This window comes from Sciurus vulgaris (assembly GCF_902686455.1).
Source record: "Sciurus vulgaris genome assembly, chromosome: 15".
In the NCBI taxonomy this organism is placed as follows: Eukaryota; Metazoa; Chordata; class Mammalia; order Rodentia; family Sciuridae; genus Sciurus; species Sciurus vulgaris.
Genome location: NC_136476.1, coordinates 70,491,754 through 70,508,906, shown reverse-complemented (window position 1 = coordinate 70,508,906; position 17,153 = coordinate 70,491,754). Strand labels below are relative to the sequence as shown.

The 17,153-nt window shown below is 51.8% G+C and overlaps 1 protein-coding gene across 6 annotated transcripts in view; it reads right to left on the bottom strand.

Annotated features, from left to right (window-relative positions):
* Window positions 1-17,153, bottom strand: part of ZNF618 (zinc finger protein 618) — a 158,247-nt gene that overhangs the window by 63,900 nt on the left and 77,194 nt on the right. For all 6 annotated transcript variants that reach the window (XM_079113632.1, XM_079113634.1, XM_079113639.1 and 3 more), the window contains exon 2: window positions 10,960-11,003. In XM_079113632.1, the coding sequence (XP_078969758.1) occupies window positions 10,960-11,003 (44 nt within the window). The remainder of the gene's footprint in view (window positions 1-10,959; window positions 11,004-17,153) is intronic.

The window sequence follows — 17,153 nt, the reverse complement described above, 5'->3', positions numbered from 1 at the left end:
GGCCCCAAGAACTGGGAAAGAACAAACTTAGGTTGGTTTAAGTCACCCAGATGGTGGTACAGTAGCCCCCTTAACCTATGGGGGACATGCCCCAGACCCCCAAGTGCAAATGTGAAACCATGGTAACTGTACTAGCCCCACTCACACTGTTTTTTTCTGTGCCGTCTTGACTTTTCAGTGTTTGCCACACAGCACCAGGGTTAGTCTATCCTTCCATGTTTTATACCCTGGTGCCTCTTTATCACTACTCTTGGCCTTTACTAAATAAAAAAAGAGCACTGTGATACTAGTCAGAGTTGACCTGATAACCAAGAGAGGTACCAAGTTACCAGTAGGGCAGGCAGCATGCACAGGGTGGATACCCTGGACACAGGCATGATTCCGCCCGGAGAAGGAGGAAACGGGACTATGTTGAGATTTCATCATGTCACTCAGAAGAGCAAGTAATCTAAAACTTACACACTGTTTATTTCTGGAATTTTCCATCTAATATTTTTGGACCATGGTTCTGAAACTGCAAAAAGTGAAACTGTGGGTAAGTGGGAACTACTGTCATTTGTTATAGCAGCCACAGGAAACTAATACATTACACAGGACTGAATTTGAAGAAATGGCTTGAGAGCAGTAAAGCTCATAAACAACTGCCCTCCACTACCAGAGTTTTCCTTTAGTTTGTTCTTACGCATCCCCACCACTGAGTTTGAAGTGTCCAAAGTGCGTGAAGACTGCCAGGGGAGGTTTTCAAAACAAATCTCTTCCTCTGTGTCTTACCTGAAAATTCAAGAGCTTATACCCACCCCCATCACACCTGGCCCCACAAGAGCCTGCAGCCAGATGGAAAAACCAAAGCACAGAAGATGTTTTGTTCACTCCCATGTCTCCAACTCAACGTTCACAGGGGAATGCACCACACAGGGCCGAGCTTAGTCTAAGAGGCAATTCCGGCTCCTGTCCCAGTGCTGACAGACAATGCAAAAACGTAACAACCATGGACCTGAGGCACTAAGTCAGGCTATCTCCGGGCAGGTTGGAGAAAGAGGCCCAAGTGATGCGAGGTGCCCTGGAGTCAGACAGCATTGTTTCTGGGCACAATTTCTACATCACTCCACTCCAAAATGCTGACACTTGTTCTACCAAAGCACAGTAAATATGGAAAATTCTCAGTCACCTGAACGTCACTCTGATTTCTGTTGCCAATTTCCTGGGCTGCCCTTTCTGGGACTTGGGGGCATTTTGTTTTATTTTGATTTTGATTTTTAAATTTTTTATGTTGCTCAAACTGGTCATGAACTCCTAGGCTCAAAGGACCCTCCAGAGTCAGAAACCCAAGTAGCAGGGACAACAGCCATGCACCCCTGTCACCTGCTCCTGGGACTCAGTTTTTCCATTGAAACGAGAGTGGGCTGGAATCCGAGGTGTCTAAAGCCCTGGTAGAGGCCAGCCCTTTACCCACAGGTGTGCGCCGTGTTCCTCTTCAGACACCGCCACCTCCAGACGCAGCCTGAGGACCAGGGCACCTCATCCAAGGGTGCCACTCACTCTGGCACCGGAGACGAGAGAGGCGGGAAGTCCTCTCAGTGTGTAGGGAAGGCCCTGCTGACCTGCCTCAAGACCAGAACTTGATTAGAGGACGCCACCGCGCAGGAGAGGGCGAATGTCGTGGGCAGAACTGAACACTCTCTCCAAGGATGCAGGCATGCCAGGACGTGAATCAATCACCCCACGTCCAGGTTCCACTCCAGGGTCCTAACTACCCTGCTGCAGAGGCTGCCTTCAGACCAAGCCCTCCACACTCCACCCGGCCACCCCTCCACGGATGATCTGAGCGCCAATGACTGTCACCTGCTTGCGGATGGCGGCAGGCCTTCTCCTGGGCAAAACTCCTAGTCTGATGAGACTGTTGCCTCCACCACACCCCAGAGCTGCTCTGCTGAGGCCCCCTGTGGCACCATGCTGTCAGCCCAATGGTCCCTTCCCACCTCCACCCAGCTCGCCTGGTCAGCAGCCCTGAACTCAGCCCACCCTCTGCTCTGCTCAGCTCTTTCTTCACGTGGCCCTGGATCAAATGAGGCCAGGCCTCCCACCTTGGGGCCACTCCAAGGCCTCTTCACCTCCTGCCTCTGGGTTGGCAGGCCCAAGGGTCAGTTCTAGAACTCCTGTTTATCCCTTCACCACGCCACCCCTGCGGTGATCTCCTGAAAGCTCATTCTTTTAAATATTAACTTTACGATGATGAATCCCAAATCCTACCTCCAGCCAGCCCTCCCCCAGAACTCCAGACCCGCACCACCACTGCCTGACACCTCCGCTCAGGGGCCTCGTGGGTGCCCCAAACTGAACATCTGCTATGCCCCCACCCTTGTGCCAAGGCAGGGCAGTCCTGCCCCCCATCCCAGCGTTCTCCCACTCAATCCTCGTCTCAGACACCACAACCCAACAGCTGTGGCCGATCTCACTTTGAACAGCATCCCATCCCCTGGGCCAGTCCTTGACTCTTTGCTCTCTCTCACCGGCTACTAATGAACCCACCTGCACATCCTGTCGACTCCACCTGCAAAATACGTCCAGACCCTGACCACTCTCACTGCCCCACGGCTACCACTCCAGCCCCAGTCACCTTCCCTTCCTCCTGCCTGGTCTAATCGCCTTATGACCAGGCTCTCCCCTGTCCTGTCCATGGTCCCAAAATCTAAGATCAACAGAGAGGCCAGAGCAATGCTGGTCAGTTCCCTCCTGGGCTCCTGGGCTACCGGTTCCTCAGTGTGCACCCCACATCATCCCCTGTTCACCCCACTATAGTGCAAGCTGCAGGACCGCGACTTGGTCTCGTCCCCCTACAGAACATGGTAGATGGTCAGAAAGAGCCTGTCCACGTCAGCACCTGCAGCACCCGATGCCAGCAGGCCCTTTCTGCAGTCAATCCATCACTGTCACCCCGTGTCAATGGCTTCCCTGCTTTGGTAAATACTCAGCAATGATTAGAATATTCAGAACTGGGTGATGCCTCGTTCACGTGGCCCTCAGTGTTTCTAGAAATGTCTTTCTCCACTGTCCCACACTCCCTCAAATAACATGGAAAGTGACTGTCATGCTTTGGAGGTGGTGGTCCCCCCAAAAGCTCATGTTAGAAAACGCAGGAATGGTCAGAGGTGAAATTAGATTATGAGAGTTGTCACCTCAGCAGTGGATTAACCCATCGATATATTAACAGTCCGAATGGACGACTGGGAGGTAGGGTAGGCAGATGGGAGTGGCTGGAGGAAGCAGGTCACTAGGGTGTGCCCTTGGGGTTCACATGCTTGGCCCTGGCTGCTCTCGCTCTCTCTCTTCTGCCTCCTGGCTGCCATGAGGTGAGCAGCTTTCCTCGGACACGCCTTCCACCTCCCCTTGGGCGCAGGGCAGTGGAGTTGGCTGACCATGGACTGAACCTCTGAAACCGTGAACTCAAAATACACCTCTCCTCCTTCAAGTTTTCCTGTCGGTACTTTGGTCCCACTGAGGGAAAGCTGAGCTGACTGAAGCGGTGCTGACAGAACCCTTGGGACGTGCCAAGTGTCTGCAGCACTTAGGCCAGGGAGTCACCACCTTGAAGCTCTGCGACGCTCGTACAGAAGGCGACTTGTTTCACAGAAGGGCATGGATTGGAAAAACAGTGCCTTTCTCATGGCCTCTCGGCTTTCGAGTGACAGAAGCGAGTCTACCTGGTTTCCTTGACCCCAAAGCTAGGATTTTGAATCATGTGGATAATTTTTGCTTCCTCTTCTCAACAGAATTGAGAAAATAATAAAAACATCTGTTGAATGAACAAGCAACTACGAGACTGCACGCCCGGCGCTCCCAGAGATGGAGCACGCCTTCCCGGGCTTCCCTGGCTCCACACATCTAGACCTGGCACTTGGAGACGCCTCAAACAGTGGCCCAGAACTGAGAGGGACGGAGGAAGGCAGGAGGGGCTCTCCACACAGAACCTGTGCCACTGTCCGCCGCTCACTCGCCATGATGCACTCTCAAGAGGCTGCTGGGCTCTGACGTGCCCTTTGGATACAAAGAGCCTCCTGTTTCTAGTCACAGGGACAGAAATAATAACGGAAAGAAGGTGGCAGCTTCGCCACTCTCCTGGGAAGGCCAGGAAAGGGAGCCTGCAGCAAGACACAGGCCACCAGCAGGTGGGATGAGCAGGCTGGACCCGCCATTCCACCTGAGTCTCAGGTCTGCATGCGTCACCTGCTCCTCCGTGACCCCAGCTGCGCATCACTTGTGTCATGATCACTGATGTCTTTTAATAAATAGTCAAGAAGAAAAGATGAGATTAATAGATTGAAACTATTAACCTATTAAACAACTCTAACCAGTCTCGAAACTCAAAATAACCTACGATGCATAAATACATCATTGGTTGGAGATAATTCTTAGGCACTTAATTTTCTTCAATGCACGGTGTCAGTCAGCCGCAACACTGGGTAATATTGCAGTTCGGAAAGATGACATTGAGATTTAAATATTAAGAGTAGAGTCCCTGGCTAATTGAAACCTAAAGTAGGGGAAGCAGGGTCCTGGAACCCTGTCAAGGCGCCGACCCTAGAACGAGCCCTGTGGCAGCAAGGGACAGGAAAGACCAGAGACACTGCAGCCAGGCTCACTGCGAGAGGAGCGGAGGGGAGGATGCGGAAGGTGGGCCCGTGGCCACCACCCTCCTTCACCCACACTCTGCATGGGTCGTGAGCCAGCCAGCCAGGGAGGGCCAGGAGAGGCCTCCTTAGATCAAGGGTCTTTGGCATGGCGGGCCCAAGAAGCGACAGGTCCCATCCTCAGTGACCACGCAAGGTTGCTCTCACTCTGAGCACTCTGAACTGATAACCCCAGGTTCAGGAGAAGAATTCGCTCATGGAGCACCATGGCAGGCAGGTGCTGGGTGGGGACTGGGTGGTTTCCCAAGAGACCCCCAGATCAATTCTCTTTTGCTGGGCCACCCCAAGCTCAGGTGCCCTTTAGAAGCAATGACTCAAGGATTTTTGCGTATGAGAATTGTGGTTTGCATTTTGAAGACTGTCTCCTGAGGACAAATGTAAAGCTGCCTGTGAATTTTCCAGAATCTGCCCTCTTACACAGAATCTAGGTTTAGTGATAATTGTTAAGCAGAGAATGAACTCTGCCCACCAAGAAAGTATCTGGCCCTTTTGGATATGGGTATGATCCCCCGGAATCAACCTGCAGTTTATGAGTTTTGTGGACCAACTGTGCCCAGAGTTTGGCAGGGGGAGAATATTCATTTCTGGAAATTGCATCTGAGATCCATGCACAGGAGCATAAGCCGAGAGTCAAGATGAGGATGCCTTCTGACTGAAATGTTCCTGGTTTCCAAATAATTTATTCTGTGAATACCACACTGCCCACTGACTATCACTGGGCTGAGTGTTACTGTGAAATTTTGTGTAAATGAAATTAATTTGCTCAGGATGACTTTTATTTTATTGTTGGAAACCAAAATGCTAAGTAAGAAGATTTATTTAAAGAATAATCATGCAACCACACACATGTGGTTATGATTAAATGGTCCACTGGTACAGACCTTGGCTTCAAGGGTGAGACTCAGCTAGATCCAAAGACATTTTACTATTTGAGTGAACTCAGAGAAGTCTACCTTCAACTTACTCTGAAAAAGAACAACACCAGCTGTCAGGCATAGGCACAGTGGTGCACACCTGTAACCCCAGCGACTCCAGAGGCTAAGGCAGGAGGATCCTAAGTTCAAGGCCAGCCTCAGCAACTTAGTGAGGCCCTAACTCAAAATAAAAAATAAAGACAGGCTGGGGATGTGGCTCAGTGGCTAAGCACCCTGGGTTCAACCCATGGTAGGAAGGGGGAAAAATTAAAAAAGAACCACATCAGGTACAACCTCAGAGGGGCTGCTGAGGGGGGCAAATATGACCTGTAAAAACCCTAAACTATAAGTCACAGTGACCTGAGCCTGGCACTCCCACAACAATGTCATGCCCACATATCACGTCACCTCTGCTTCATACGCCCAGGGCCCTGGATCTTACGCAGTACATAGCCAGGGCCCTGGCACCTCTCCTGGCTGCTGTAGCAATGCAACCCGTACGCTCCGTCCCTACCCTCCTCCTGGTGTCCAGGCTCACTGAGAAACCCATGGCTGCCCACAGCTGCCCGCTCCTAGGAATCCAGCCTGCATGGTGGTGACGGGAGCGTGTATTTGACACCTACTGTGGCCCAGGCGCTGTGCTGAGGGTGCGCACTCCGCTGGACTTGCTGCTCACTGACGGCACTGTGAAGGTGGTGCCAATGATGCTGCTGCGTGAGGAAACCCACAGGCAGAGAGGTCGCGTAACTCGCTCCAGGTCGGGCCACCAGGCTGCGGGCAGCACAGGATCTGCACCCAGGCAGACTGAGCCCTTTATCTCTGGGCTAAGCTGCTTGGCCCCCAGCAGGGCTAGAGAAGGTGAGGAAGGTGCCCACCAGCCCAGGCTGGGAGGGCAGGGCTGGGAGGGTGGGGGCTACGGAGGGAAGCAGCCTGGGGCCAGCCCAGGACCAAGTAGGAGGCTGTGCATTTTTGGATGTGGGCTTCGATCAGAGTCCTCAGGCCTGAAAACAGCCTTTTCAGAAACTCCTCACTAAGCCGCTTTCTAAGGTGCCGTCTGTCCTGATTGCCCCCCGCTGTTTATTCTCCTCTCGGCAGCCAAAATGGGCCTTTTGAAACCAAGTCACATCGTGGCACCTCTCTGCTCAGCATGTCCAGTGGCTCCTGATCTCAAGCACAGTGATGACCACAGGACTGCGAACAGTCTCCAGTGGCCTCGCTCTTGCTCTGATGCAACGAACGTACTGCAGGCCGGGGCCCTCCGCACCCTGTTCCCTCTGCCTGAAACGTACTTCCCAAGACTGCTCGACTGGCCCCTCGTCTTCCAGGGATGCCTCTCCTGACCTACATTAAAGAGGCCGCACCCTCCCCATGCTGCGCCCGTTACTGCTGACAAGCCTATCGTTCGTGTGTTTGTTACCTCTGTCCCTTTCCCCCAGAACCCCGCTCTGCAAGGACAGGGCATTCTGTTTTGTTCACGGCTGTATCCCCAGACCTAACGCAGATCCTAGCACTTAGTAGGCCCTCAATAAATACTTGGGAAACGAAAGCACGAGACTTGGTTTTACCACCTTCGCTTTCCAACCTCCCATCTACGGAATCCTGTTCAGTTGTTAGGCAACTAGAATGTTCAAGGAAGCAAGGGATCTCTTAACCTCTCTGCCCTTTTTCCTGATCTCTAAAATCCGAGGGTCGGACTAGATAACCTGCAGTCCTTCCACGCTGAGACCTTCGGCCCACAGAAAGGCATCATTCTTCCTTCCAGCAAGCCTGCAACTGCACTTACTTGATGTCAAAAACTGCAATTCCTTTAGAATTTTCCCCTGCGAAGGCCCCACGGTCCCAGGACCACTGAAGTAAGTGAGGCTTGGCGGCCGTCGGGTGACGCGAGCTGTAACCTGCACACCAGGTCACCATTAACCCCAAGTGCTGGATCACTGGTCTTGTAAAATCCACCCGGGTTGGGTTACAGGGAAGTAAACCAGACCACATTCGGTTGTTTCTTCAGATCAGGAACACACCTCTCCTTGTCCCCCTCAATTTAACACTAATTCCTTAGCAGCCCGTGCTGTTAGTTTTGGGGTTTAGCCAGAGGCCCTCTGGAGAAAAAGCAAAACTGCATGTTCCAGGCCAGAGGCGGGCGCGGGATGAAAGCAGCGCCTGGTGTAGTAACAGTGTGCACCACGGCAGGCGGGAGCCAGGCCCCGGCCCAGGGCGGGGGTCCTTCCAGGTCATTCCCGCCCGTTCTGATTCGGGGGAACCATAGCACCTCCGTTTCTCTATCGGAAACAGAGACTAAAGGAGCTCTGAAGTGCAACAGATTATCTACCCACCTAAAGCCACCTGGCTGGGGTCAAAGTCACCAGTGACACAGCTTGGGTCACTGCTATCATCCTCCTGATGCTTCAGCGTGTCATTCACTCCTGAGGACATGGAGTCAGCATCTGGCCATCTGAGTTGGCCTTTCAAAGAATGCTACAGGTTTTAAGCACAGAATCAAAAGAAACTCACCTGGGAGCCCCCCCAGAGCCCGGCCTTCTTAGCAGACCCGGGTCCCTAAGGGGCTCCTGTAACTCACGTCAACTGAGCACACGGAGAAGTAGGAGGGCGGAGCAGGGAGGTGCATGCCACACCGAGAAGCCAGACTGGGAAGGGCCTGGCTCTGCCACTTCCTTCAAGGAGCAGCCTCCCTGTGCCTCACCTTCCCCGTCTGTAAAGCGGGCATACTATGAGCACCTCCCTGGCAGGGTTATTATGACGATAACACACAATTAACAAATGAAAACACACAAATCACTTAGCTGGAGCCTGAGGTGGAATTGGGCTAAATGACACTCCTTACTCAAAGGAATTGTGCCTGACATGTCAGGTCACACGAGACCCACAGGTCTGTGCTGCCTTCCTGGTGGGCACTAGAGCACCGTGGTCATAACCTTCAGTCACTAAGAACAGGTGGTGGAGAGCCCAGGCTAGGCAGAGAGAAGAGGGGGCGCACATGCCACCCTTGCCCTGCCCTGACCAGCAGGCACCTCTAATCGACCTCCACAGGCATCCCCAGCAACCGCAGCATCGGGCTGGGAACACTCAACCCGCAGCTCCTGCAGCCACTAGCACCACTAGCAAACTTGCCTGTGGTCCTCTGCCTCCCCTGCTCGGGCAGGGCCCCTGTGAGAGCCTCAAAGCAGTGCGTAGGGGGAGGACATCCCCATCAGAGTGAGGAGGGGGTGCGGCACTCAGGCGGCTGCTGTGGACCAGCACTGTGCCCCACCCAGACACTCCACATGTCTGCTGGGTGAATAAATCAGCATCTGACCCAGCCCAGGCACAGCACATGGGGCGTGCGCACAACGAGCATGGCAGGAAGGCACAGTGGCGGGCCAGACCCTGGCTGGAAGGTGGGCACACCAACTCCATGGCCCCTTCCAGTCCCGACTTTAGATCCAGCCATCACCGACCAGTCGAAGGACTGTACTGCCCCAGAGGCCACAGCCTCAGTCACTGTTCTTGTATAGAATCCTCCACCAGGGCTCCAGGAAACAGGATGGTGGGCAGCTGAGGGACACCTGGGTTGCCACAGACACTCGAGGCCCAGGTCTACCTCGCCCCTGGGCCCTGCCTCCTCCAGAGCCCTGGGAGGGCTCTGCCTCCTCCCTTCCAGCCCACATCCCCTGCCCCTGCACCATCCCCGTCTCTCCCCTCGTCCAGTGCATCTATCCATCCACATCCAGAACACCCTCGAGGGCCCAAGACAGTGCCCAAGACAGACGTGGTCCCTGCCCCGCAAAGCTGCCACTCTAAGAGAGAAAGAAACAGGTGCACACACACAAATAATTAAACAGTGTACGTAGATAGTGAAGGCCACAGGCTGGGGAGGCCAGTACTTTGAAAAGGAGAAGGGGAAAGCTTCCTTGAAGGGAGGACTGAATCAAGGGCTGGAAGATAAAGGACACCAACTATGGTGGAAAAGAACATTCCCGCTGGGCATGGCAGCTTGTGCCTGTAATCCCAGCTACTCAGGATGATGGCAAGTTCAAGGCCAGCCTCGGATCTTGCAAGATCCTGTCTCAAATTCAACAAAGCACATCCCTTCGTGTACACATGTATGTATTATCCATGGCTGCTCTCACACAGGCAGGGTTGAGAAAATGTCAGAGACCACATGACCGAAAAAATATAAAATATTTGCCAGGCCATGCAGGGTCCTATGGGTGGCAGGGACCTCCTGTCTGATTTCCTGGTCTTCAATCTACCCTGCAAAATGCTGCCAGAGTGATCTTCCTGGAACACAGAGCCACACACATTATTCTGCCCATACTCCATTGATTCCCTAAGTGCGTTCCAAGGAACACTTGTTCAATGGCATGAACCTCAATAAAAGGGTCCCTCAGTCAACGAAGCCTGAGAAACATGACATTCTCATCTCTCAGATGTTTCCAGCATGCATGCACATGAGCGCATTAAAGGCTCTGCAAACTCCCAACGCAGAGAAACCTGTTTGACTTTAACCCGCTGTCCTCCAAATGTATTTGGCCACAGAAAGAACCCCTTTATCCCCCACGCCACCAAAATATTTGAAAATTTTAAAGACCTGTTCCCTGGGCTAAAGGGCAAACTTTTCTGCTTGGCATTCACAATCTGCCCTCAAGTCCAGCAGGGAATTCTAGAGCCCAGTCCAGATTTTCTGCATGTGCCACAGTCAACTCTCCTGTCCATCCTCTTCCTTCTTCCTGCCTCCCATGCCCCAAGCAAAGGTCATATAATCCTTCCAGCTCTGTTCTCAGCACTGGACCAGGAGCAGAGTCAGTGCTAACACTGACCAAGCGCTCACCTGGGCCCCCTGCACTGACGTCCCAGCTTGGGTCCTCTACAATCTCTGTCTCCATTCTGGTGATGGCAGCTCAGCTTTCCTTTAGGACCACCCCTCCCCCATCTCCAAAGGTGAGGATGGACGCCTGGCCTGGCTCCTCAGAGCATCCCACTGCCCTGGTCTGGGGTAACCAGCACAGGGGGAGGGGCAGGGGACCTGAGCACTTGAGCCCAGCGCAGGGCAGAGAAGCTACATGCAGATGGGGGAGGCTCACCCTGGAGTCTACACTGCAGCAGCCACCCCTGTCAACTTGAGGGGCCAACGGTCATTCAGGAACGTGCCATCCTTGAATTCTAGTCATGGAAGCCCATAGAAGGCACGTGGACAAGGCCGTCTACAACCTCACGGCCTCTGTGAAGCCATGGCTACTTTTCAGCCAAAAGGGCTGGTCTGGACCGCCCAATCTTTCAGGTGGTAGGAGGATCAGAAAGTGGAGGCTGTTGGTCATGACGACCAGGGACAGAGGGAGAGGTGCTGGGGGCAGGGGGCTTACCTGCTGGCAGTGCTTTTCCTTCCGGCTACACTGGCTCCGTCAGCCTGCAAAAGAAATCCAGAACACCCACATCAGCCAGGCAGAAGCCGCGCGGATTCTACCCACCATACCCACCGAGCTAAGGCCAGTCTTCAGACAGAGGGGTGAGCAGGCCACGGCCCCCGCCCCATTCCTCAGGCTAGAGAAACCTGCCCTAGTGGTGAGAGGGAGTCGGCCCTCTCTCCATCCCCATCTGCTTGTCCCTTTGAATCTGGCGAGCACCCACTGCCAACACAAACCAAGCAGCCGCACAGCCCTGGGGACTCGGTGAAAAGTAAGTAACCAGTTAAATCTGAGATCGAACTGCACCATCTTTATTTTCAGCTGGGATTTCCAATAAAACAGTAGCTGCAGATTTATTCCTACCAAACAGAAGGGGAAATCCTATTATGTTAAGATATTCTGTCCCCCAAACCTAGGAGCCGAGGGGTGGGGGGGGGAGGCCAGAGTCCTGGTTCTTAATCTCTTTTATTTGGGGGTGGGGAACGGGGGGATAAGGCTGACCAAATGAAATTTTCGGGAATCATAAAATTCTGGTTCAGAAAGAGAGACTGAGGTCCTGGGCACAGAGGGAGCAGCCTGAAGTCTCATGAGGACCAAATGACACACATCTAAGGTCCCGACTCTTGGGCCAGTGCTCAAGAGAACCTCGATGCAGACATGGAGCAACGCCAAGGTCCTCCACCACCACCAGCTGGCACACAGTGCATTCCCCAGCTGCCTCGAAACATGGAAGGAGAGGAGCCAGAGTGAGGTTGATGCAGGTTGGAAACTTTAGCATGCGTTTATAAACTCAGAATTTTTCCAAGTGTAGAAAGGCCACGCGGCATATGCCCTGTATTGTGAAACATCCAGGCAGGCGCTGTGGAGCCCCCAGTACTCAAGCTCCCCATATTCTGCTGTGAAACACGCGCACAGGCAGCCCTACGTGGGCCAATGCACTGACGACCTCACACAGCCTCTTTGCCCTCGGGTCCACTGATGCTGCTCACAGGTTAAAGTTCTTTTGTTCCTGAGCTTTTCACATTTCCAGACTGTGGGAGTACGACTGAGGTTTAAAAGTAGAAACAGCAGCCACCTTTTCGATGTGTGCTTAGAATCTAGCTGCAAATCAGCAAAACCAGATGGCGAACTTTGATTAAAACCAACATGTAAAAATGAAAGACTTTATCCTCCCCCCCCACCAAAAAAAGGCCAGATTTCCAACTTCTCTTAAAAATCCAGAAATCCCAGGGACACCTAGTCCCAGAGTGACAACCAATTAGAGCTGACAACTTGTCTCTCCACAGTCCCCACCCCTCCCTCTCGTCTTTCTTAGGGTACCTGCCTGGTCCTGCGGATGCCACCCTGCTCCTGACAGTCATCGGTCAGGATGACTGTGCGTGGACATGAAGCCACAGGTAAACACACCTGCTCTACAGGTAAAGACACAGAGGGTCCAAGACTTCCGTTTTCTGAAAGTCCCACAGCTACAGGCCCAGGCCTGGTGACTCTGAAGGCCACCTTCAGCAGCTCTGCAATATTTATCTCCCACCAACATTCAGGAGAACCAAACAGGAAGTGGGTGACGCCACAGAGCCCCCAGTTTCCACGCAAGGAAAATGGAAAAGTCAGGGAAGGAGAGGTGCCAGGGGGAAGGAGAAGTGGAATGGACCATCGGGACATGATTTCAGCAGAGCAGGCAGGAGGTCTGCCTGCCACGTCACTGGGAGCAAAGGACAGGATCACTTACAGCCTCGTCCTGCCACCCCTCCTTCCTTGAACCTGTACGTGGTGTGTCATGATGCTCATGTCCAAGACACCAAGTGCTGGAGCACTGCATACACGTTTTTAATGTTGTTGTTTTGTTTTTTCTTTTTCCATCACAACTTTATGCAGCATTGACCAGGTCAAGTGCGGGGAACCGTGACCGAGTGTCTTCGGCACAGCTCATCGTCTCCACTGTTTTTCTTTCACGGAGCTGATGATGCCACTTCAGTATCGAAGCACTAAGTCACGCTCGTTTCTGTTTTCTCTACTCAGTTTTATAAACAGGGACAAAATGCCGACAACACTCAAACAGTTGTTGGAAGGAGTTGTTGAAATGCAGTTGTCTCTACAGAGGCCCAGGTGGTGGCACTAACACTGGGGGACTGGAGCAGTCGGAGGAAGGAAGACCACCTGGGCTGGGTCAGGGGTGCGGGGCGTCCCACGAGGGGCAATGTAGGAGGGCCAGCCGGGGGCGGAGTGCTGACATGCGTGGACAGTGGGAGATGTCCACCACAGCACTGTCACACCATTGCCCGCAGCAATGGTGACCTGTGGCAACGAGAGCTCAACTCTCTGGAATGGCGCTCTGCAGCACTTAGGCTGGGGCTGTCTGTGGACACCACAGGGGTCCCGCTGGTCTGCATTAAGCTTAACTTGGATTCTGCCATTTTTCTAGGCCAAAAAGATCGAACACCAGCAACTTCTTGATCCCACCTAAAACGCAAACCACCTTTACCCCATACCACCCGAACTCATTCTCAACTTGAACTGAACTCAAAGAGCACAGGGCTGAGGGTCTGAGTTCCAGTCTCGGTTTTGCCATGACTAGCTGAGGGGTCTTCAGCAAGTCTCCTCATCCGCAGCTCAGCAGGATGCTAACTCAAGAACCTACTTCACAGGACGCCTTGAGACTTAAGTAAGATAACCTCAAGGAGGTGACAGGTGAACAGAACTCACACAGGTTCAGCTGGGATCATTATAACCACCATTAACAACCCTGGATGTAGTCACAGAGGCCACCATTTATCCAGCCCAGGAAACAGGCACAGGCAGAGAAGTCCTTGTACAAGATCTCACAGCTGGTCAATGAGGGGAAGGGCCCACCTGGCTGCCCTGAATTCCTTGCTGTGAAAGTCAGCCTCTTAAAGGTCCAGCCTACCATAGCACTGGCTTCGCCAATGGGCGGGACACCCTCAACCGGAACACAGGTGCACCACCAAGCCCGTGGGGGGTCAGCAGTGACGGCTCTGGGCACAGGAACTGCACCGCTGTAGCCGTCACACCTTCCTCTTCTGCCAAGGGATGATGTGCTGCTGAAGGATGCAGCTTCCAGTCCTGGCTCGCTCTGGGTCTCACTCTGAACCTCTTCCCTTTCTCTGGACCTGAGGTTCTTTGCTGGTGAAAATGGGAGTGGGGGCAGAGGGCTCCCCGCCTTTCCTTCCATCTCTGCCACTCCACGTTGAGCTGACCCAACCTTAACAGACCCCTCAATGGCTTACGAAATATGGAGGGCACAGAGGACCCACAGGGACCCTCTTTCTCACTCTTCCATGGCTGAGGACCATGGAATCCAAGCCCTCCAGTTCTCACCAGAGAGCCCACCCCCACCCCTACCCCACCCATTCCTTATTCACCAGCTTCTCCACAGGATCTGGGCAAGGCTATTTTTGGTTTCATTCGACCTTCCTCTTCCCTCCCAAATGAATGTTAAGTTGTTCTTTTCCATTCTCTTATTAAGGGTTTTCTTGGAAAGAAAATATTATTCCAAACCCAGAAATTTTATTTCTAAATTTGTGCAAATGTAAGTTGTAAGACATTAGCTGCATTTCACATTTTGTGCAAATGGCAGAAACAGGCAATTCGTGTGCTACGGGATGGGGGCTGGCCAACGATTTCGATAAAATAAACCCTTTTTTAATTTAAATGCTAATGCACTGAATTAAAATTTAATAACTGAGGAAATTGAAAAGCCGAGCAGGAATATTGGAAATAAATCCAAGCAGAAACAGCTGAAATTAAAAATTCTAGAGAGTGGGAGGACAGCAGCTAAGCTGTCTTATATGATTACATTTTTTTTTTTTTCAGAATGAAGCAAAAAAAAAAAAAAAAATCCTATCTCTCGCTGGCTCTAGGGCAGTAAATCCACAGTGCTGTGATTTATTGCTCAATTTTCCTGAGGGAAAAAGGCTTTCTTTCATGCTGAAATATTTCATAAATTTCAAGCCAGCATAAATTCTTAATTTAAAAGTTATGGAGGTCACATTTAGTGCACTGGTACGGTTCCAAAATCTTAAAGGAATAGCAGCAACCAAAGGAAAAAAAAAAAGGGAGGAGTAGAATTTGCTTTTTTTTTTTTTTTTTTCCATTTTGGTTTTAATTCACAAGTTGAAATTTCATTATTAAAGATTCCTCCTGGATGGATAGAACCCAAGCATGTGGGGAACTGATGTGTGTTTGGAAATCTGCTGTAAAAGATAAAGAGATAAAGATTTAATTCAATTATAGAAAGACTTTTTTTTTTTTTTTTTTTTTAAAGCCACTTGAGGAATTTCTGGTAAAAATTTCCTCCCTTCATTGCTCGGGAAGGGGTGAGGGTGGGGGAGGGTGGCCAATGTAATTGCTTCTCTTAGATCTCCAATCTTTTGTGCACACTGATATATTCATTTGTTATACAGCTGTTCAGCGGCGGAAAGAATGCTGGGGCGCCCATAATTCTAAGCAAATCAATCAAAAATTAATGATTTGTCATGCTTGCACAATGGAGGAAAAACAGCTCCTTGGGTCCTGGCTGCCTAGTCTTGAAGAATAAAATGCCTTTCTGTGATCAGAGAGCTCAGCCAGAGGCTCAGGGAGGCTGAGGTAGCACCACACATGGGGGCCCCAACCCCCCCAGCTCTGTGAGGTTGAAGGGGTCACCATCTTGGAGTGGGCATGTCCAAGATGGCGCCTCAGCCAGTCAAGCCCAGGACAGACCCTGCATAGCACACTTCCATGGTGGTGTAATTAGGATCATGCCTTTTTCCTCCCCGACTGCAACATGAAAATCACTTCCTCTTGGGAGAACTGAAGGACTGCCCCCTCCCCCCACTATTTAATTTGTCCCTGTTCATTGTTCTCCCAACACTGCTAATATACCACTATCAACGCCTTCCACCAACTCCAGAAGACTGAGACCACAGTTCCTGCAGTGCCCACAAAATACTCCTACATCAGATGTCACTCCTCCTGGGCAATGACCATATCCCACAAATGGCCAAGTCTCAAGCACCCAGCTCAGGGCTTGGCATGGAGCAAATATTCAGCAAATATTGCTGAATCTGTTCACTGGGATTATTTCTCAGGAAATAACTGATAATGATGTTGCCTAGATAAATGAACTACATTGGCAATTACTTGGATGAAATTTATCAACTGATCTGTTATCATCAATTGCTCCTTTACTCACTCAGCAGATAGTTCTTGAAAACCTACTATGTGCCAAGCACTGTGCTGGGCTCTGGGTGGGTAGCCTCAATTCCACTAGAGAACAATTCCAAATCTCCATGGCTCCAATCTAGAAAGATCACTGTGGCTGCCAGGTTGGCAAGAGACCATGAGGCAGGGAGAATGCAGGAGGCTGGCAAGGCTCCGGGCACACAGTATGGCGGCTGGGGGCTGAGGTTGCAGCACTGGCGGGAGCGAGGAAGCGCTGGCTTCCCAATAGGCAGAGTCCACGGGGCTTGCGGATGAACTGGGTGACGGGTGAGTGAAAGAGTCAAGCAAGATGCCAAAAGTCTTGGACAACAGCATCAAGACCTCCATGTCTCTGGTACATGGGACTATCAACCGTCAGCACGGCGCCATACAGATCATCTGAAAGGGGGCAGTGAAACAGGTCTACCAGCCCCTCCTTTTCCCATTCATTAGCAATGCCACCTCTGCAGTTTTCCAAGTTCTCTGACTAAATTCTCAGGGAAGGGAATGAAGGGAGGCAGTGCTCCCCTCCTGACCATGAATTAACCCAGCGCCCAGAGGGGCAAGGGTCTTGCCCAGAGTTGCAGGATGGTCAGTGGCTTGGCCGAGCTCACACATCTTCTCAATCCGCACCCACGGCCACTTACCCTACACACATGGTCCTTCGCCTCTAGAACCATGGAATGAAGCCTGGTCCCAAGCAATGTGGACGAGCTGTTCCACACTGTCCAACCTCCAGGCCCCCCGGGGCCCAGAGTCCTCACTTCCATTCACCAAGGGTCCTGAAAGACACCTCTGAAGAGTGACTGTGCCAAGGCTGAACAGTGGTTTTGCAAGTTATAAGGAAGAATGATCCTCTCCAACTCAATGCATTATAAATTCTCTAATTAAACCGTGTCTCTAATTATGATTCTAACATGTGGTACTTGGTTTTTAATTCTGTGTTTTCTTTC